The 22,610-nt window shown below is 50.0% G+C and overlaps 1 protein-coding gene across 1 annotated transcript in view; it reads right to left on the bottom strand.

Moving 5' to 3' along the window:
* LOC138497270 (uncharacterized) overlaps positions 1-22,610 on the bottom strand; it is a 385,925-nt gene that overhangs the window by 135,656 nt on the left and 227,659 nt on the right. Inside the window, exon 9 of the mRNA XM_069620617.1 lies at positions 15,997-16,039. Coding sequence (XP_069476718.1) covers positions 15,997-16,039 — 43 coding nt within the window. The remainder of the gene's footprint in view (positions 1-15,996; positions 16,040-22,610) is intronic.

Below are 22,610 nucleotides of genomic sequence, written 5' to 3'. Positions count from 1 at the left end.
CAACAAGGATCTCATCACCACGGCACCCCACATTCAAATACTCTGGAGCGACCACCTTATCATTCCATTCATAATCACAACGGCTGCTCCAACATAAAAGCAACAAGAAAAACCACTGATGATGAAAAGAAATTGGAGAACCATAAAAAACTACGACCTAACCGAGCTTCTAGAACTCAGTAAACTACAAGCATCAACCATGGAAGAAGTTGCCCTACTCCATACCTGGATCGCAACAAATTTAGACAACATCGCCAAAGACAAGCCCTTCACCCCATCACACAAGAAAACCGCAAAATGGTTCACCCCACTACTCAACGCCAGGAAAAGAAAAAAAAACTAAAAACTAAAATCTGAATGGAGGACCAACACCACCACTGCAAACAAATTGAAATTCCTGCAACAGATCCGCTCATATAAAAAGGAAATACAAAAAGCCAAGAGGAAACATAACAACCAAATCTTCAGAGCACCAAACACCCAAAAAGAAATCAAAAACAAACTAAATAAAAAAACCACCGGGCTGCAACACTGCAATCCCATCGATGAAACTTTGCGATGACCTAGGAGACCACTTCAAAAACAAAATAACCTCCATCCAACACACCATACAAAACAGACCAAGCTGCCACAGCTCAAACCCCCCCCCGACAAAGAAGATCCAAACAAGCTACTAAGCTTCCCAGAAATCTCAGTTGAGGCAAACTGGTAAACCAAGGCAACAAATCAGGCTCTCCCGCTTTATCCTTCTAACCCATCCCACCTTCCCATTTTCAGATCCGCCAGAGCACCTGGGGACCAACTCCGTTGGTGACAGTGCGCGGTACAAATACCTTTAACATTTAACCCTTAGAGAGGGACACCACCACCTCGATGGAGGGGTGACGATTCTGCCTGGTGCACCTGGGCCTCGTCTTGCTTGGCCTTCACGACCAGGCCGGACAGTGTCCCGTTTGGCCTTCTCCTTCGGGACCTGGTCAGACCCCCTCGTCTACTTTGGCCTTCTCCGTCACGGGTAGGCAGACACTGCACCCTGTTTGGCCTTCTCCGGATTCTCTCAGCTTCCCCGGAGTAGCTGACTTATTCTTGGAGAAAGAACCAGAGTGGTGACTGGAGAGCGATGGCGGTGACGACTATCGTGCCTTGACCGCCGGTGCGTCCTTGACGGAAGCAGACTAGCAGTGCTTAGCCTTATGTTGGGCCCCCATGGGTGGGGCGCCCTCAGTGGACTTTGAAGACCGCTCACGTTTGCCAGATCCGGGAGCGGCATGCCCCAGGGTACCACCCGGGGCAGAAGCCTTGGCCTGCAGCCACGACTCCAACTGTTGGTGTCGATCCTTCATCGTGCGTTTTGTGAAGCCACAGCAAAATCACACATTCTTCCTCATGTGTCGGATGCAGGCAATCCAGACACTGGGAAGGTTTGTCCATGTACACATTACGCAAACTGCAGTCGGTGCAAAGCGGTCTTTCTCGTCGTACATGATCCACGCAGTGTAGGCATGAAGAATTTTTAGAAGCTTCCAAGAAGAACACAAAGATATCAGCCATTGAGGGGCACTGGAAAGAGGAGAAAAATAGATCACCCCATTAGTCAGAAGGATAATCAATGGAGCACACAGGCTCAAGTAACCGAAATAGAATTGTACTATCAAAAAGTGAAAAAACACAAAAGCGCGAATAGCGAAACACGAGGCCTCCCAACACTTGAACTTGATGTAAAAATCTGAAGATGGCTGCCAGAGATGGCGCTTAAATGAAGGGCATTATAACCCAGAGTTCAGTAATTTGTTTATAGGAGAAAGACTTCAATAAAAGAAAACCGTTTCAGTTTCGTTTCTAAAGATTCCCAGCCCAATGACAGGGAATATATATTGGCATGTGAATCCATGCCAGACCCCATGCTGGAGAAAGGGACTAGGAGTAGGTTAGTCACTACGGTGAGTAATTTGTAATTACTCCCAAGTCCCGTCCCCTTTACTCCAGACTGCAGGGGCAATTACAACTAAAAGTAGCCCCAGGGTGGCGAGGTGGCCTCTTTAAGGAAACAAGTCCCCAATACTTCCTGTCCGAAAGCCACATCTGACCTAGAGCCGCCATCCAAACAGTGGTTGCATAAGGCCGAAGAAGTGATCCATGTGGCCGCACTGCTAATGACTCGTCTCTGGAAAACCACAGCTGTGGCTCCAATAGCTTGGGCATGCATTTTAGCTGCAAGTGGTTTGTGCTGCCCCTCATAGGCCTCCTTGATGGCTGAAACCATCCACCTTGCTACGGATGCCTTAGAAGCCCGATAACCCGGCCTTGACCCCGCTGAAGGTGACAGTTTCATGGTCCTGTCCAGATAAAATTTCAGAGCGTTTCCTCGTAACACCATCTCCTCATTTAAGTGGAAAGCAGAGACTACATTAGGTAAGAAAGCAGGATGCGTCTTTAGGACCTTATTTCTATGAAATGCGGTGCACGGTTCTGAAGCCACCAGTGCCTGGATCTCGCCAACCCTACATGCAGACAAGGCCCACCCAGAGGGCTGTTTTAATGGTGACTAGTCTGAAGTCCGGACGCCATTGGCGCAAAAGGTTTGTGCGCCAAAGCGCCCAAGACTACACTGAGGTCCTACACAAGGTGTGGTTTGACAGGCGGGTAGAGCATGGTTAGGCCCACCAGATGACGTTTAACCAATGGGTTAGAGAGTGAGAAAACTTCCTCAGAGTTCCAGTAGGTTCTGATGACCACCAGATAGGTACTGCAGGTGTCTACTTGCACCCCTGAATGTGTGAGGTGCGCAGAGAAAGAGCACATCTAATGCAAAAGTACGCAGATCAGCTTCCTTCGACTCTGCCCAGTGGAAAAACTTGGTCCTTGAGGGGTTCTTGAGATTAAACCATCTTTCCTACCAAAAGTAGTTTGACTTGTCACAAAAAAATCATTAACATTCTATCCTAATTTGGGCAAAGAAAGAGACTGCATAGACTGGAACCCGGAAGGGCGCTCAGTTTTTACATTTCAAGAATGAGAAGACCAACTTTGTTACACAGGTCATAAATTAGGATTAGCAGTGACAAAACAAACTATATCCCACTGGATCATTCTGGCTATAATTGAGTGCTACAGATTGGCGGGAAAAGACCCACTGGATAGACTGCAAGCCCATTCTACTAGGGGGGTGGCTACTTCTGCGGCAGATATTTGTTCAGCTGCAAGATGGGAATCAATGCATACCTTCATCAAGCATTATTGCTTAGATGCCTCTGCCTCCAATGAGGGTTTATTTGCCAAGGTGGCACTTCATTCCGTCCATGAGAACTAGTACTCCCACCTCCAAAAATGACCACTGCTATTGGAGTATCGTAAGATGAGGAATACGTGGGAGGACACAATCCATTCGAAGAACAAGTTACCAACTGTAACGTTCTTTCAACTGGATTTTCCTCTTACATATTCCCCCATCGCCCCTCCCATCCTACCCCACAGTACAGTCTACGTTCCTTACACTTTCCTCTCACGAAGAGTATCAGTCATGAGGCACGCCTGGGTGTTCCTCGAATATTTCCTCAAAAACAACTGAAGCCAACGGGCACGGTACAAGCCATTTATACTGGTGGTGACGTCGACATGGTACAGAGCCCGTCGAGGGACATCAAAGCCACGGACTCATGCACAGCGCCCTCTGCCGAGATTTTTTTTCTCCAAAGCAGCAAAGCTGGCAGGATACGAATATCATAAGATGAGGAATACGTGAGATGACCATTCATTCGAACAAGTCAGTTTCGTTTCTGAACTGTCTCTCCTAATAACCAATCACTAGTCTCTGGGTCATACTGCCCCAATCAATGACTGCCCTCTACAGGCAGCCATCTTCAGATTTGGTAGCATGTAAAGTGGCAGTAGTACCAAGAGAAGAGCCGCAGAGGGGTAGGCGGGAGGATTCACATGCAAATCCATGCCAGACCCATGCTGGAGAACAACAGTTACAGGTAAGTAGCTTCTTCCTTCTCCAGCATGGGGTCTGGCATGGATTTACATGCTCATGAATAAAATACATAGCAGTACAACATGCACAACCACGGGAGGTGGCAAGGCTCAACATTAAGCATCTCTTACCTCACCAGGCTGACCTTCAAGCGAACAGGTTGCGCAGCACTGCCTGGCCGATGGACTCCTCCCTGGAATCCCGGTCGACACAGTAGACTCTCGTGAAGGTGCGTCAACCTCCACATAGCAGCCCTGCAGATGTCCAGCAGGGGCACACAAGACAGGAACGCCGTAGTTGCAGCAATAGCTCTGGTTGAATGGGCTCTCGGACAGCCAGGTAACAGTCGGTTTTCCAATCGGTGACAGTCCATAATGCAGCCGGAGAGGCACCGGGAAATGGAAGCCTTCGAGAGGGCCTTTACCTTGGTTCACAGGTCCAAAGTTCACAAACAGCTGTGATGTCTTCCGAAGACTCTTCATGCGGTCTACATAGATATTCAGTGCTCTAGCCACATCTAGCGAGTGGAAAGTCCTCTCAGCCGGCGACGGGAAGAATATAGGTAACACCAAGGGCTCGTTGAGATGGAAGTCTGACGGCATGTTGGGCATGGAGGGGTGCGTCCTCAGCACTACCCTCGTCTCGTGGAATGTCGGGTATGGCGGTTTACAGGAGGGCCTGGATCTCTCCCACTTCGTGCGGAGGAGATGGCCACAAGAAACGCTGCCTTCCACAATAGGAACTTCAGCAGTGCCGAAGTGCTCGAATGGGGGACCCATGAGCCTGGTCAGCACCATGTTGAGCTCCCATGCCGGGGCTGGAGCCTTAACCGGCGGAAACAAACATAACAGTCCTTTCATGAACTCCTTTACCAGGCGGTGAGACCACAGTGACGACCGCCCGGAGTTCTGTTGTAGCAGGAGATAGCCGCCAGGTGGATCTTGGGAGTCATGTGCCAGCCCTGCTTTGGCCAGCGACAGCAAGTACGCAGCACTTGAGGGGTCGTAATCCGTAGAGGGTTGATCTGTGCACAGCGCCAGACAGAACCTCTTCCACTTATGCCCATTGCACTTGAGAGCCGAGGACGCCCTGGCCTTTGCAAGCACCTCCTTGCAGTCCACCGGGATATCGTAGCCTCCGAACTCTAGTGCTGCAGGAGCCAGGCCCGCAGGTTCAGCAATCCCGGGTTGTGCTGGCGCCTCCTTCCCTGGCGAGAAGATCTGTGTCCGCCGGCAGTTTGACTCCGGGAGGGGGGAGGGCGGTGGGGGTGTTTGGGTGATGGAACGTTGACAAGTCCAGAAGGTCCGGAAACCATATCTGCCTCGGCCACACCGGTGCAACAAGGATCATCCTGCACCAGACTGTCTGCGTTGACCGATGAGTCGCAGAAGCAACGGCTGGAACGCATAAAGGAACAGGCTTTTGTGGGAGGGAGGGTTTGAGGGGTCGGGTAGGTGGAGGATAATGCATCGCCCATGCTCCCCGGCTGGGGAAACCTGCTGGCGAACCTCCGGCACTTGGTGTTCGCCGCCGTCGGGTATCGGTCAAGCTGGGGACTGCCCCATCGTTTGAATAGAAGATCCACTTGATCCTGCCGAAGCTCCCACTCGTGGCAAGAGCGCAGCTCCCTGCTGAGCGAGTCGGCAACAGTGTTTTTCACTCCTGTCAGATGAAAAGGTACCAGTTTTTCACTCCTGCGATGGCCCAGTGCCACAGATCCTGCGCTTCCCTGGATAGGGCTGGGGATCTGGCGCCCCCTGCTTCCGGATGTAGAACATCGTGGTGGTGTTGGTGAAGATCCGTACCACTTTGCCCTTGAGGGACGGAAGGAAAGACCCGAGAACACGGCCCAGAGCTCCAGGACATTGATGTGCAGGGACCTCTCCTCCGGGAGCCAAAGGCCTCTTTTGTGGAGATTTCCGGTGTTCGCTCCACATCCCTCCAGGGAGGCGTCAGTCGTCAGTTTCCTGGTGAGTTGGGGCCTGGAAGTCCATGCCCGCTGCGAGATGGGCGCAGGCTTCCCCCCCATTTCCCCAACACTGGATCGATTGGCGGAAAGTCTCGTTGAGATCTGGTCTTCGAAGCTACCCGCCATTTGCATCCAATGGGCGTCGAGGAACTCCTGCAGTGGTCGCATCCGCAGCCTGCACAGGCGCATGAGGTAGACGCAAGATGACATGCCGAGCAGGGACTTGATGGACCTCACCCTGGCCACTTCAACGGTCAACAGCCGTTGTACCTTGCCCAGGATGGCCTTCGTCCTGACGGTGAAACCAACCCTGCCACTGTGTCGAGTCTAACTCCCAGGAACAGGGCGTCCTGCGACGGTACCAAGTGGTACTTCGCAAAGTTGATCGAGAATCCCAGTTCCGTGAGCAGGCGGACGGTCTTCGCCGTGTGGTCGACGGCGAGTTCTCTTGACTTTGCCCGGATGAGCCAATCGTCCAGGTAGGGGTAAATGTGGATCCGCTGCAGGTGCAGCCGCGCCACCAGGCACTTGGTAAAGACCCCTGGAGCCGACTGGAACCCGAAGGGCAGGGCCTTGAACTGGTAGTGCCGCCCTTGGACCACGAAACGTAGGAACTTTCAATGTCCTTTGTGTATCGGGATGTGAAAGTAAGCATCCTCCAAGTCCAGCGACGATAGGAAGGAGTCTTCCTCCACCTGTCCCAGCACGTGCTGGAGGGTAACCATCTGGAACTTCTGGGCTTTGATGTATTTGTTGAGGTGCCGAAGGTCCAGGATGGGTCGACAGCCGCCGTCTTCTTTTGGAAGAGTAAGAACCCGAGTATACCCCAGAGCCCAAGAGCCTCTTTGGGACGAGTTCCATCGCAACCTTTCTCAGCATGGCTCGTACCTCCAGAAGCAGCTGTGGAACGTGGTTCTCTTTGCTGGCCAGGGGAGGGAAATGGGGCACTTTCTTTGAAACGCCAGAGTGTGCCCGTGGACCAGGGCATCCAGCAGCCAATGGTCGGTGGAGATGAGTTCGCCAGCCGGCCTCCCACCGGGATGCTTAGGTGGGGGCCGACGTCACGGCCGGTTCAATCCTGTTTCGCCGAGGCCTTGCCACCCTGGGCTCCTTGGCGACAATGGTATCCACCAGTCTTGCTGCGACCTCTGTGGGCTTCCTGTGACAAGGAACAGGCAGCTTGGCGGTACGAGGAACTCCTGCTGAATCCTTTGGAGGCGCCTTGAGATTTGCCTCCGGAGTTCCGAAAGGACAGCCGTCGAGTGCCGACGGCACGGGCCGTCGGTGTCCGCTCCGATGGCCTGTAGCGACTCGTCCATTGCTTTCCCGCATAGGTTGTTTCCGTCGGAGGGCTTGTCCAGTACCCTGGTCTGCACGTACCGACGGAAATTGGTGGCCTCGAGCAAACCGCGCCAGCACAGGCAAACGCTGTTGCCCATCTGGCGAAAGCCGGTTTCGGCGATTTACGTGGCCACTGATGGCCTGGTCCGATGCCACCTTGCTTTCAAGGGCTTCCGCTCTCGTCGGGAGTTAGTCCAGGAGGGGAGCGATCTTGAACCACAGCTCCCTGTCGTAGCGTGCCACGATCGCAAGACCTTTGGCCACCTTGATGGTCGTTGCTGCAGACGAGATGACCCGGCGTCCAGCTTCTTCCCCTCGTTGTCCAGTGGGGAAGTGGAAGTTGGTGCTGTCGCCCCCGCCAATTTCTTCTTGGGTGCTGCTGAGGCGACTGAATACGCGGATGGCTGTGCTCTGAGGCACATAGGAGCGGAGCCTGGGACCCGGTACTACTCGTACCGGTCCTTCGCAGGGGCCGTGGACTGGTTCTTCAGCAGGGACAGTCCTTCGTCCCAGATGTCGTCCAGTAAAGTACTGAGGACGGTTTTCCTCTTGGCCCCCAGTCGTTGGTAGAGGAAACCTTCCTTCTGCTCTATGGGGCATAGCTGTAAAAGCTCCGATGCCCTGGCGATCATGGCGTGAAAGGAGCCAATTTCATCGGGGGAGGAGGCCCAGGCAGGGGGGGGGGGGGGGGGAGGGGTGATTGGAGATCTGTCCCGTCGTCGCCACTGTCATCCATCCCAACGTCGGTGGATTGGTTGGAGGAGAAGGCTGGAAAGGATGGGGGAGGCTGGATACGCCTCTGCTTGGTGGGCTCCCCGACGTTCCAGGCGCCGCTGGATTGTCCACTGGGGGGTAAGGGCAACCTTGTCCTCATCTCCGTACACAGGGTCTGCAAAGCCATCAAGATTGCTCCTGAATTGTCCTGTGGCATAGGCATTGGTTGTGACAGGAGCAACAGCTGGGGCGCGGGGTCCTCCGTTTCCCCCGCGGCTCCTCGTCGGCTTCACCGTTGCTCTCCACGTCCGCCTCTACGGGGTCCCTCCTGTAGGCCTCAAACTTCTGATGCAGGATAGCTTTGAGGCCAGCCAGCTCATCCTCGGAAGTGGTTTCTGTGTCCGTTAAGACTACTGCGCCCCCCCCACCACCTCTTTCTCCTCCCAGGGTTTCATGGGGGTCCTCTATAGGCTGAAAATGGATTCCCTTCGGGGTGGCAGGGAAACTCTAGGCCCGGAAGTAATCTCCACAAGCTTCACCAGGGCCGCTAGGACTTCAATCGAGGCCTTTGCAACCTTGGGTGCGTCTGCGGCCGGCCTTCACCTTAGGTGGAGGATCACTGCCTCGCCGCCCCCCCCCTCCCCTCTGGCTTTCTCCACTGGGATCAACCCGAAGCTTACCCTGGTTCTCCAACATTCTTCCCCCACCCCCCCCCCCCCACGATCCAGAGCTTTGGCTCGTGGATGCCATCTGACATTGCACCCTGCCTGGCAGCCGAGGAGCCCAAACCAACGGCGCTCCCGGTGCCCGCGGACTTGGAGCTTTGCCTTTTGTTGGCGCCCCCCCCCATCACCAGAGACCCTCAAAAGTTCTTAGAAGACCGCTCGGACTTCTCACCTGCTGCTGTGCTCTTACCCACCAGCCAGTTGGTGAGCCGAGTACGACGGTCCTTCATTGTCCGGGCGGACATGTTCTTACAAAAACGCACAGCCCCCCCTCCACATGCGACTTGTCGGCATGAAAGTAGTAGAGGCACAGGGAGTGTTCATCTTCCTTGAAGACGCTCTGTAATCCACATCCTGGGCAGTTCCTGAACAGTTTGGATCCAGTAGGTGTCGCATCTCCCTTGTCCTGGGCCATGTCCGAATCGGGGTAGGACTCAAAAGGTCTTCCGGAATCCTCCAAGAAGTGTAATTTGATGAAAATTGAGGGGTGTAGAAAATTCAGAAACAGGTCCCCATTGATCGGAAGTAGAATCGGTGGAGCTTGAGGCTCGATTGACCAAAATAAAATAAAAAATAAGTAAACTTCAAAAAAACGCAATACGCAGTAAAAGCTCAAGAACTACAGCACGAGGACTCCCAACACTTGAACGTGTGGTAAAAATCTGAAGATGGCTGCCAGAGGAGGGGCTTAGGTAGAGGGCAGTCATACGCTGGGGCAGTATGACCCAAAAACCAGTGATTGGTTATTAGTAGGAAGACAGTTCAGAAACAAAACAAAAAAAATTATTCTTTACCGCGGATTCCCAGCCTGACGATAGGGAATATTCATGAGCATGTGAATCCATGCCAGGCCCCATGCTGGAGAAGAGCTGCCACTGTGTTCATCAGCATGGTAAAGACCCAACGGGCTGAGTTGAGGCCGAATGGTAAAACCTTGTATTGGAAATAAAAGCCCATGATCCTGAACGTAGGAGGGACCAATGAAGCTGCCAAATTGGGACGTGTAGGTATGCTTCCTTTAGATCCAGGGAGCACATCCAGTCTCCCCTGAACAGTGTCTCTGCAATAAGTGCTGGCATAACCATCTCAAATTTTTAAAGGGGGAAGAGGTGGAGGGTAGAAAGGTCCAACACAACTCTCAGGCCAACCTGGTTCTTTTGTATGACAAAAATCCTGGAGTAGAAGCCCATGCCTGGCTGGGACTTCTTCCACTGCGAATGAATTTCCACCAACAGAGTGGTTGTCCCAATCTGTGGAAGGGGTGGGAGAGGGAAAAAAAAAAAAAAAAAAAAAAAACAGGGAGCACCCGGTAGGCGATAACCTTTGGACACCACAGATAGGATCCAGGGATCTGCAAATGTGTGATGCCAAAACTCTGCGTGAAGGGCAAAACTGCCGCCCCCCCCACTCCAGAGACACATGGATCCGAAGGTGGAAAATGCAGAAGAGAAATAAATGAATAAAAGGTAAAATGAATAAAAGTTGGTAGTGCAGCCAGCAAGTGGCAAGTGATAGGTTGAGCAGGGTATATCTGAAGTGCAGAAGAGAAGTGGATGGGGGACTGTATGGGTACAGATAGACCCCAGTGCAAGGGGTAGCCCAGAGGCAAGTGCAAGAGGGTGGCAGGGCGAGCAGGTACCTGGGCCCGAAGGACAGAGGATTGCCAGTGCACAGTGCCGAGAGAGAAAAGAGATCAGCAGGGGAGAAAAGGGGCAAAGGCAGAAGCGGAGAGGAAGGTCTTGAGGTGCTTCAGGAACCGGAGATGGTTCTCAAGTTTCAAGGTGGCAGGGAGGCTCCAGCCAAAGACCCCCGTTTGTTTCTTTGAAAAAAGACTGACCCTGAGGGAGTTAGAAGTAGCGGAGCGAATTACTCGAGAGGGGAGGTATTTGCGGAGGGATAGTTGAAGGTATTTTGGACCAAGGCCCCAGAAAGCCTTGTGAAGAATGCAGAGGGTTTTTAAATGTAATCCTTGCATCCACTGGGAGCCAATGACGGGATTTCAAAGCTGGAGAGATATGATCCCAGGGCTTGAGGCCAAGATCAAGTCTCACAGTCCTGTTCTGGATTAGTTGTAAAGGGCGGCGAGTGGAGGCAAGTAGATTTCGAAAGATGCTGTTACAGAGATCCAGAGCTTGGGAGACAGTAAGCTTCTTAGAGAAGAAGAGGAAAAGCAGAGTACCTCTGAGGAGGTGCAGTAGGAAGTTTGACTTTTTAGAGATGTCAGATGAGTGCGGAGAAGGAAAGTGTGGAGTCAAAGAGGACTAAGGTTCTTGGCCTGGCAGGTAGGGGTAGGGGTAGGAGGGCCAAGGGGGGCCAGCCAGAAGATGAGGGGAAAGGATGGTGAAGGTGTACCAATGAGGAGGATCTCAGTCTTGTTGGCATTTAGACAGATCGTTGGCGGCACACCAATTTTGAATGGCAATTAGGCAAGAGAGGAGGGAAGGAGAGGAGGTGGCTGCAGGAAGCCTGAAAATGAGGCCTGTCAGCATAGCACTGAAAATTAGAGCAGAAAAAGGAAATGCAGCAGGCGAGAGTTGGCAGGTATAGGTTGAAAAGCCAGGGCGAGCAATTAGACCCCTGGGGAACACCAGAGGTAGCAAGGGAGATCGAAGATAGGAAGTACCAAAGTTGTACCTGGGAGGGTCGATCAGAGAGGAACGAGGTCAGCCATGCCAGAACCCAGGTTGCCACAGAGACGGTTGAGCAGGGTGATATGGTTGACAGTGTCAAAGGCAGAGGCCAGATCAAGTAGGATGAGGACAGAGGGAATGTTAAGAGTCAAGGTTGGAGAGCAGATCTTCACAGATGTTCTGGCAGCTCTGAAGCCAGATTGGTGATCAATGTGAGAACCAACAGAATCAGAATGAAGGTTAAGCTGAGAGATGGCCAGCTTTTCCAGGAGTTTACCCAAAAAGGGAGTAATAGAAATTGGGCGACCGTTAGCCAGACAAGAAGGATCAGCTGTGGGTTTCTTAAGGAGAGGATGCACAAGAGTGCTTCAGAGGGGAGGGGGCGATCCAGAGGCAAAGGAGGTGGTGGCGAAGCATTGACGACACACGCTTCATGGGCTGGATGCCTGAGAAGGTGGGTGGCAGTCTTGGGGAGGCTTGGCTTGGGGGGGGGGGGGAGGGAGGGTGATGAGGAGGCAGTGATAACTCCAGGAGAGAGGAGTGGTGAGAGGGAGAGTTCAGAGGAGATCAAGACATCAAGTGTGTGACTAACAGAGTGAGTCGGGCCAGAGGGGAGAGTGAATCTCATAGGCCATGAAAAAGTGAGGCTGTGGAACAGGGAGAATCAAAATGGATGTTGGTCACCAAGGAGGAGGAGTTGAGAGGTTGAGGCCAGGAGGGAGGAGGAGAGGTCCGCCCACGCCGAGAGAAAAGAGGCAATTTGACCAGGGGGCCGGTAGAGAGTAGCAACAGTAAGAATGGCTACGAGAGAGAGCCTGCAGACAATCTAAAGAGGAGCAAGTCTGAGTGGAGATGATCGAGGCAGGAATCCATTCAGGGAACATCAGGGCTACACCCCCTCCAGCCCTGATGGATCTGGGGTGGAGAGGGTCTTGTAGCCATCAGGGAGGAGAGTGTCAATGCTCGTGACAGAGCTGACCGTGAACCATGTTTCGGTAAGACCAATTACATCAAGATCCAGTTCTTCAAGGAGGTAGCAGATTTCAGGAGTGTTTGACGGAGCGAGTGTTGATTGGCAAGATGAAGGTTGCCAGCCTAAAAAGACCTTCCGGGAAGGGGTACAGATCAGGGGTACACCCTGCAGAGGTGTGGAGGGAGCTTGAGGTAGCGTAGAGGAGGAAGGCGAGTAGGGGACAGCAGGAGATGAAAGTTGATGAGGCGAGGGAACCGCCTATCAAAGAAGAGGAGATTGGCCTGGGGGCCTTGCACCACGACAGTGCCATTTAGGTAGACATTGACGACGGGAAAGATGCCCTTGCTCCCTCTTTTTGCTGTTTTACCACCCCTTGTTGGAGCGAAGATGCGACTGGGTGTAGGCCTTGGGCATGGACTTTGTGAGGATAGATAAGGACTTTGCAATTTTGGAACTGGCATTCTTATCAAGCTAATCTGTGGTGGAATGAAATGTCGCCACCCTCAAATAGAATGTCCAATATGCGTTTGTGGACATCTGGGTTGAACTTGGTAGCCCGAAGCCAGGCTGTCCTCATGCTGTCCTTCTCATGTCTGGCAATGCAAAAGGCACAGCCTGGGGTGTCTGTGCACCACTGTGGACCATGATCCTGGGCCACCATTTTAGCTTCCGCCAGCCCCGCCTTGAAACGTGCCTGGCTCTGCAACGGAAATTCTGGAAGGAAGTCAGCCATTTCCTGCCAAAGCCTCTGATCAACAGTTGCCAGCATGGCTTCTGCGTTAGATTGACGCAGGGATGCGTTGGAATATACATCCGCCTCCAAGATCTTCTCCTTGCCTAGAAGTGCCGTTGACGTGGTGGTCAAGAATGACGGAGGCTTGGATTATAGTGATGCTGAGGCGATCACCGAAGAATGTGGTTGCAAATGAGCCGACAAAAGTGGATTCCCCCTCCATCTGCCTGTACTTGGTGTCAAGGCGCAGATCGATAGGCAAGGCCGGGGTTTCAGCCACCCCTTTTTGGCCAAAGCTACAACGTCCTACTGCATCAGGATCCCCGTTCTAGCCGCGGGCGTAGGTTGAGAACTTCGGCCAGGACCCCCACCTCCGGTTGTTCAACCTCTGGTTGAGGAAGCCCCAAATATTTCGGCCAAACCTGAGGCATTCATGAACTGCCTTGGCTGAAAGATGCCATGTCGGGGTCCTCATCTGTGTCCACTAGGGTGTCTGGTTGTCCGGTGCAGGTTGAGGAGTGCCGGTCGCCAAAGGCTGCGTAGTTTGGACTGGAGCCGTTGGCTGCTGTGGAGGCTGGAGAGGAACAGCCCGACTTGTGGGAGTCAGGGGAGCTGGAATCAAAGGACCCAGCAAGGGCAGCAGGGGCCTGCGGCGCTGGAGCCATCAGAGGAATGACTATGGGCGCTGGCAGAGGTGCCGGAGGGAGCATGTCCCTGATCACCAACTGAGGAGACCTCATGAGTGAGGAACTTCTCAAAAAACCTGTACAAGAGGCCGGTGGGGTGGCATTGGCAGGCTAGCGGACAGCTGCTGGGGCAGTTTCGTACTACAACAGTTGCGGGGTAAATCTGTCCTGCATTGCCGATGGATAAGCTGTAGGCCACGGATCTGGTAGAGTCCAGTCCCACATTCTCCCACCTGCTCTGCACCAGGGGGCAGTATTGGACGAACGGCCATCTTGTCAGGCTGCATGCCACGTGCCAATGTCATGGTGCTCGCCAGGCTCTGCCTCTTCCAGGGCTCTTGGCAGTGCAGCGCGAGACCTACCCTCCACCTCCGGACTGGGTCTGGTATGCGTATTGCCCTCGGCTGAGTCACCAGTAGTGCTGCGTACAGGCACCCCCCTCAGACATCTGTCCGGTACTAGGGCATAGCCCCTCGGTTGGACACGCGGTAAAATGCGGTCCCTCAGCACTGTCTCCAGAAGGATCTAAAGACCCCCTCGGCTGGTAGCTGAAACAGCCTCTGTACCTGTGCGAGAACCTGACTGGTTCCCCCTACTCAGGCGTTTCCTTGGGAAGTAGTCACCCTTTGCGGAGTGAGATTGAAAAAAAAAAAAGCGGCCCTACCTTGAACCTTGACGTGTGTCTGACAAAGTCCTTCAAGTCCTCTGGAGGAGACTTCTCGATGAGCTCACTCCAATGTGCTAACCTGTTCAGAGCACGTGGGTTAAGCGCGTCGCACGCAGTACAACCCTCCCAACCGTGATTGGGGCCAAGGCAGTGGAGGCAAAGTGCGTGGGGGTCAGACGTAGGAAGAGCCCTTCGCAGGCTGGACACCTGCTGAAGTCAACATGTGCCGGGTCGGAGCGTGGTGCCAGAGGACAGAGTACCCGATTAAAACCAAAAAACAGAAGACAAAAGATAGAAGAATCCAGTGAAGAGCTCATGGGAAAACAAGGACGAAGCCAAACCCAGGAGCGCTGGTGAAACCGCCCATTCCCATAAACACGGAAAAGGAGACTGAGTGGCACTGGTGGGCGCAGACAGGGGAGCACATGCTCCCAGGGCCACACCTCTAAATCTAAAGAGGAAGATGTTTTAAGGTTCCGTCTCTCGTCCCTAGTGAGGGACGCCCATGCAGTAGGGCGGAAAGGGGATGGGACGTAGGCGTAAGTCAATTTCACTTCACTATTCTTGGGAGCAGTAGTTCACCCAAGAAAAAGTATTTAAACCTTATGAAAAATCTAAATGATTTCTCTGACACTGCATTGAAGGTGGTGTGTGTCACCATACAAAAAGTAGATGCCTATGGAGTTTGTAAGACTCCGAAAACAGCGGAAACAATATCCAAATCAGGTCAAAAACGCGAGTGAGGAAAAAGGTCTCACTCCAGGCTTAAAATGAAAAGGTCTTAAAGTCCAGCAGAAGTGCTGGGGCTCTCTAAGGTTGAAGGAATTAGCACAAAAATGCTGATTCTCTCGAACAGTACTCAAATAGGACGGTGAGAGCACTCAGACCATGGACAAAGTAACCACTGTGTCCTGCTCCTGTCCTTTACATTTGGGAGGGTGATAGGATTAAGGATCATGACAAGCAATTGGGATATTGATCTGGTTTTCCTGATGCTGGCTTACTAAGGTGCTATTTATTGTTTAATTCATTTAGACAGATGTTTGTGAAATAGCTGGAGCGAGACATGATCTACCTAGATATGATGGATGGTGTAGGCTATGTGGAGTCACGAAAATCAAAACTGTTGAACACATTTTATGCCACAGAGTGAGCCAACTACGATGGAAATACATAAAAGCATACGACAACTCATTAAAAACCAGAAATGTTGAGGAACTGTGGATTCATCTTTTAAATGGAAATGATGCAAATCTTATTTTTCACATACCATGTTTCAATATCCTTAGTAATTTGGTCTGCAGGCATATTTTAATCTTCGCTCTTTAAGTGTGTGCAATTACAGAGAACGATTTCTTAAGTTGTCTGCTTTTAGATTGATGTTATATGCAAAGCCCAAACTGGCTGTATGTGTATAAATAAGATATTGTTTCAGCCAGCAAAAACATGTACCCCAGGCTGACTGCATGGACTGTTAGAGTAAAGTAACAATCACAACCCAAGTAAAATTAAATGTAAAGTTAAAAATGGGTTTCTAAGCATGGCGAAGCAACATTTACAGGATTATAAATATGTATATACTTACATAGGCTGCGCTTCCATTGTTTCTAGTACAGACTGCTCAAAAGCTGAAACAAAAAAATGTTTGCATTAAGACTTTACAAAGCACTCTTTGACCAATCAATGTAAATGTGCAGTATTTTAAATTCATACCCACACACAATAGGTGACCTCTCCCAACAGTGGCTTATGGCCGTAGGCAAGTACTGGGTAAATGAAAGCAGGCCATAAAATATTAAAGCTTGGACAGCCAACTGGCAAAGAGACATCTGTGCAATAAAACTTGTTTGTGTGGTAGTTGAACTCGGATCCTTGTGAGAAACTTAAAGCATGTTAATCAAGCAGGCAGTCATCTGGTTATACGTACTGCTATTCCATGTATATCGTGCAAACACCATTAATGCAATTGTAACACGCTTGGTCTTGAGGTTTTTCTAAACTGTAGCATTAAGACTTCCAAAATTAGCCCTCGGGAGGAATTTGGGAGGCCACCCTATCATGGTTAACAGGAAGATTTTACACAAACCCAATCAAGGCAGGTAGCAGAGCAGCAAGGCTTAATCCAAGAGTCATCTAGAGTACACAAACACCAATAATTCCAGTTAGACTGGCAAGTATAATATACAACAGTTTTAGGCCCTGTAAATATAGCAAGTAAAACCTCTAGTCCAATATTGTCACACCAACACTAAAACAGATCTATACATACACTCGTATAACTAGAATAGCATTTTGTAATGGAGTTTGATGAGTCTACCCTAAGTAAGACTTTACAAAGCTCACTTGGACACAGGTCTCCAACTCTCAGTATAGGCCTGAACTACACAACGTTGGTGGAAATGGATGAGCAGCCAGGCCTATCTTGAAAGGGAGAACAGGGTTGTAGGTGATAAAAGAAATTTAGAGTATACACATAGGCCAAAGAAACGCTGACACTACAGTTATATAAAAATAATGGTTTAATATGTACACTAAGTTAACTTTGTAAAAATCAATGCAATGCCCACAGCAAGTCAAATAGTTTGTTATTACATTTCAGAATGGCAGTATGCAATTCACAGCCGAGTAAAACTTTGTAATAACTTCAGGTGGATGAAACAAAAACACAAGTAAATACTATTTTCACAAAGAACTAACACTTCAAAAGTCCATCCCCAGCTTGGCTGTATACGGGATGCAGGAGATGGGTCTGTAGTTTGAGAGGTCCTCTACGTTTCCTGTTGTATCTTTGAGTGGTGGACTGATGTATGTAGTTTTGAAGGCTTGTGGCACTTTCCCAGTTACGATGGAATGGTTGAGGACGTTCCTGTGATATTCCATGGGCGTTCCTCGTTTAAGAATCGATTTGTATATGTCTGGTGGGCAGGGGTCTTCGAGGGACCCAGAGTTATTACTTTCATTCACCAGATTGACGAATGTCTCCACTGATATTTCTGGAAAGCTTTGTAGTTTGTTTGGGTGCTCCTCCCGGGTGTAGATTGGGGTTGTGGTCAGATCAGACCGTCTGCTTTGTATGGTTTGTTGGATGTTTTTGAAGTTGTCAGCAAGGTCGTTGCAGAGTTTCGCGGACGGAGTTGGTGTGTTACATCCGAGGGTTTTTGATTTCCTTTATGATTTTGAAGAGTTCTTTTTGGGTGTTTGGTGCTTCGAAGATTCGGTCGTCGTAATGTTGCCTCTTTGCTTTTTGTATTTCCTTTTTGTAGGCCCGATAGTGTTGTAGGAATTTGTTTGTTCGCCGCGTCGTTTTGTTTTCTCCAATCAATTTCTAGTTTTCTGTTTTTTTCTTTTCATGGTGCAAAGTAGTGGGGTGAACCATTTTGCCATAGACCGTTAAGAAGTAGTGGAGGGTTTTTCTTCGGCGATTTTGTCTATAGTAGTTATAATCCAGGAATGCAGCAGGGTTACCTTTTTGTCCAGGTCATCATCTTCCATGAATGTTGGGTGTGGTTTGTTTAGCTCCAGGAGTTCATTCAGGTTGGAGTTTTTGATGGTTCTCCAGGTTTTCATTTTGTCCGGTTGATCGTTAGCCTGGTCATTTTGATTACGAACGGGATGATGAGGTGGTCGCTCCAGAGTATTTGAATTGGGGGTGCCGTGGTGAGGAGTAGTTTGTTAGCGAAGATTGCGTCAAGTGTATGCCCTGCGGAGTGGGTTGGTTCTTTGACTAGTTGTAGGCTAATTGCTGCCAATTGGTTGGAAAGCAATTTTTGTATGGTCGTGCTTTCTCCTTCAAACCAGATGTTGAAGTCTCTCCTTCAAACCAGATGTTGAAGTCTCCTAGGACTATCCGGTGATTTTGTTTGATGGCTAGGACGTTGATTGCTTCTGTGAAGGAGTCTACGAAGGTTGCATCGTAAATTGGTGGTCTATATATTAGTATGAATTTCAAGTTTGTTTTGGGCGTTACTGCTAGACGTATGATTAGGGATTCGCATTTATCGATGATTAGTGGGTCTTCAAGTTTGATATCCAGGTGTTCCTTGTGAATGATTGCCAGCCCTTCCTCTTTTGGTTTTTCTGTTTGATTGGACGCATTTGAAGTATTCAGGCAAGCAATTGTTGAGGGTGATCTTGTAATTGTCATCTAGCCAAGTTTGTTACAAATAGTAGGTCGATCCCTCCATCGCAGAGCAGATCGTATATGTCGGTGGCATGTTTGGACAATGATCTTGCATTGATGAGTTTGCAGTGGATCTTATTGGTGTGGTTTTGCTTGTTGGTTGTACCTTGTTTTGGTTTGTGGTTGTTTGGTTGCGGTGCATCATTGTTGGCATTGATTGGGGGTGGATGAGGATCAGCGAAGGCTGTATCTTCATTGTAAGAGGGTGTATCAGCTGAAGCCGCATCTTCATTGAAGCTGTCTGCTAGGTTGAAAGCTTGGCTGTTCAGTGGTGTTGCTTCTCTGTTTGTGCTGGTTAGGTGAAGGTCCGTGGAGGCTTCTTCATTGAATTGGTCAGTTAGGTTCATGTTTGGGTTGTTGGTTATAAGATCTTTGTCGTCATAATGTCTGATATGGCGCGGGTGTTGAGGGTGTCCTCCTGTTCTTGTGATGTATGGGGTGATGGGGTCGGACTCTAGCCACCTTCTTGGGTGTTCCCGTCTTCTTCCAGGTTTTCTTGCAATGTTCTTTGTGTGTCTTGATGACTGTCGTTGGGGTATCCTGGTTCTGGAGTTGTTGCGAGGTATGGTGTGAGATAAGGAATTTTCCCTTTGGAGTGTTGTTCTGTTCGGTTTGGTTTTTGGCGTTGTTTCTTCTATTTGAAGTTGTTGCTTCGGTGGTAAGTTGGATTTGTGTGCCTGTGTGACCTAATCTTGTTCCCTTTCTTGGCGCCCCTTTCTGGTCCGGGGCATTTTGGTGCTCAGTGTGGAGGTGCCGTAGTCGTTGGATGCTGTGTCTTGTGCTGGGATTGCTGGTATTTCTTGTGTTGGTAGGCTTGGATGCTTTTGTGCCGTCTGTTCTTCCGGTGGGTCGGTTTGTGTATCCTCCGAGCGCTGTCTGGTGGGGTTTTGGTGCTGGACGTACTGTTGTCGGGGGTGTAGGTCAAAGTTCAGTGCTGTCTGTGTAGGTTTCTCGGAAAGGGTGAGGGCGGTTAGAACTATTCTATCACAGTCTGGTCCTCACTAGGAGTATGTTTAGGTGGTTAAGCTAAGTTTGTGCTTGAGACTAGTTCTGACTATTTTCTAGAGTCTCGTATGGTAGGTGGGATCCTAATGAGTATTGTAATCCTTATGATTCAAAGATTTCGGAGCGGAGTCCCTGCTAAATTTGGGAGACCTGTATAGTGGGAGAGACCTATCGATGCAATCTGAATATCATACAATGCAGTTTGGGAACAGAGCCCCTGATAAAAATTGGGAGCCCTGCACGGTGGGAGAGACGTCCCTCAATGCAATCCGAATATCACACAATAGTCTGGGAACAGAACCACTGCCAAATTTGGGAGACCAGTATAGTGGGAGAGGCGCCTATCAATGCAATCTGAATATCATGTAATACAACTTGGGGACAGAACCCCTGATGAATTTGGGGGACCTGTATATTGGGAGAGAGGCCTAACTATGCAATCTGAATGTCAATGCAATTTTGGGGACAGAACCCCTGCTGAATTCCGGAGACCTGCACAGTGGGAGAAGCCCATCAATGCAGTCCGAAAATCACGCAATGCAATTTTGGGTACAGAACCCCTGCTAGAATTGGGAGACCTGTATAGTGGGAGAGAGGCCTATCAATGCAATCTGAATATCATACAATTTGGGGGTAGAACCCCTGATACATTTTGGAGACTTGTATAGTGGGAGAAAGGCCTACATCTAACAGCAGTTGTATACAATCCTAAACAGCTAGATTTGAGGGTCAGTCGAACAGCGGGCACAGAGCTAAGCACAGCTAGATTTGAGAGTCCTGTATAGTGGGAGAAAGGCCTGTGCCTAACAGAGCAGTTGTACACAATCCTAAACGCTGCTAGATTTGGGGGTTAGACGACCAGTAGGCAGAGAGCTAAGCACAGCTAGATTTGAGTCATTTGTGATATGAAGCAGCATATAACGCGCCTGTACACAAAGTGTTTAAGCATAACAAGACGAGGGGGCAATAAAAGCAGGTAAAAAAGAACGATCTTAGTAGGAACTGTCATTCAGCTCACACAAGTGCAAGGAAGGGGAGAAGTGCCAGGGGGGGGGGCAAGGGGGAAGTGCAGTTAACTCACAAGTGCAGCCAGCGAGTGGCTCATAAGTGCAGCGAGAAGGGACTGTAGGGTGGCAGATCAGACCATTAAGGGCTGGAGAGCCTGCAGGCAGTGCGAGGGCAACTGGACATGCAGGAGCCTTGGCCAGAGTTCAGAGGGTGACCAGTATGCAGAGGAGTCTGGTGCATCTGCAGGGGAGGGGGAAGAGCGAAAGCGGAAGCAAAAAGTAAGGTCTTGAGTTAATTCTGGAACCAGAGGTGGTTCTGCTCAAGTTTGAGAAAGGCAGGGAGGCCCCAGCCGAGGAGAAAGATCTGCCCCCAACTCGCTCTTATGCTTGGAGACCTTCAGAGTTGTAGGTGGATGAGCAGAGCTTAAGAAGGAAGAGGTTTTGGAAGAGAAAGTTTGAGGTAGAGTGGTCCCAGACCCAGAAAGACTTGGGGACGATGCAGAGGGTCTTGAACTTGATCCTTGCACCCACAGGTAGCCAGTGAAGAGATTTCAGAGCTGAGAGATGATCCCTGGGCTTTAGGCCAAGGACACAACTCGCAGTTCTGTTCTGGATAAGTTGTAAAGGTTGAAGAGCAGAGGCAGGAAGATTTAGAAAGATGCTGTTGCAATAGTCCAGCCTAAAGAAGAACAGAGATAGGGAGACACTGAGCTTCTGTGGGAAAGTGAGAAAAGGAATAATACCTCTGAGGAGGTGCAGCTGATAGTTTGACTTCTTAAAGACAGATGTGAGGAGAGAGTTAGGCAAAGTTTGTATGCAGTACCCTCTGGGAACACTACAAACAACTTACTACAGGTATAGGAAACCAAATCGTTGGTACAAGCTTGTAGAACCCAGTTTTGGTAGCAGGTTGAGCAGCCAGGCTCATCTCGAGAGGGGCCAACGTGTGCTGTAGGAGTTACACAGATTTACAGTTACAAGTATTCAAAAACTTACACTCAAGGTGTCTTGAATAAACAATTTATAACTTACAATAAGCCTTCTTCAGAAGAGAGCAATATAATAGTAACACTCAAATACACTTCATGAAATACACTCTTAATGTCTCTAAATCCGTAGATACCCTTTTGGGATGGCCCAGACACTACCTACACCCTCAGGTGACTTCAACTGCTAGGGTGCTGGGGACATTAATATATCACTGTTGCATTTAGGATCATATACTAATAAGTCAAAGGAAAAGATTATTTAGAAAACAATAGACCACAAATATTCTTAAGCAAGCAAATACTTTTGGGTCCCCGCCCCCCCCACTCCCCCAAGAAGAGTCATTCAATAAAATAGGCTAGGCCAAAATCAATGGGTAAAGGTCTTATATAGGATGAAGCACTTCTGGTAGGTAATGGAAATGTCTGCACAATGTTTTCCAAGTCTGAAGAAAAGAATCAAATGTAGGGCCACAAGTTGATTAGCCTTTAGTAGATAATGCAAGCAACGCTACGGCAAGAGGCAAGTTCTTATATTTTGTATAGTACCTTTAAAATGAAGAAAAGATGCAGCAGAAGACTCCTGTGCAGATCTCACTGTTCCTGGGCCTCAGCCGTGGGGACAAGAGGAAGGATAAGAGATGTTGGAGGACTCATGCACTGGGACGGTCAAAACTCAACTGGCAACTTCACTTTCAGTGGCTGTTCAGTGTTTCAGCTCCTCGCGTCTACCGCAAATAGCAATACTGCAGTTCCTGGCCATCAAGATGGACTTTCCTTGCTTCTGGGTCCTGCACTCTTGAGGGGGCTCAGGCCTGGTCAGTCCTCCTTCCTGGGAGTCCGGAGGATCTTCCTGGAGCTCTACACCAGCTTAAAAGCAACACACAAACTGGTGTTCCTCTCCCTGGCTATACGGTTTCCAGCAGCAACTCTGGAAATTCAACCAGCTCAGAGATGGATGTCCAGGTGGCTTACTTTGGAGTGGATTGGTCCCACCAACTCAAGGAGAGAAGTCATCCTT

This window comes from Ambystoma mexicanum, chromosome 5q (assembly GCF_040938575.1).
Source record: "Ambystoma mexicanum isolate Mex_15411 chromosome 5q, UKY_AmexF1_1, whole genome shotgun sequence".
Lineage (NCBI taxonomy): Eukaryota > Metazoa > Chordata > Amphibia > Caudata > Ambystomatidae > Ambystoma > Ambystoma mexicanum.
This window is presented reverse-complemented; position numbering and strand designations above follow the sequence as displayed.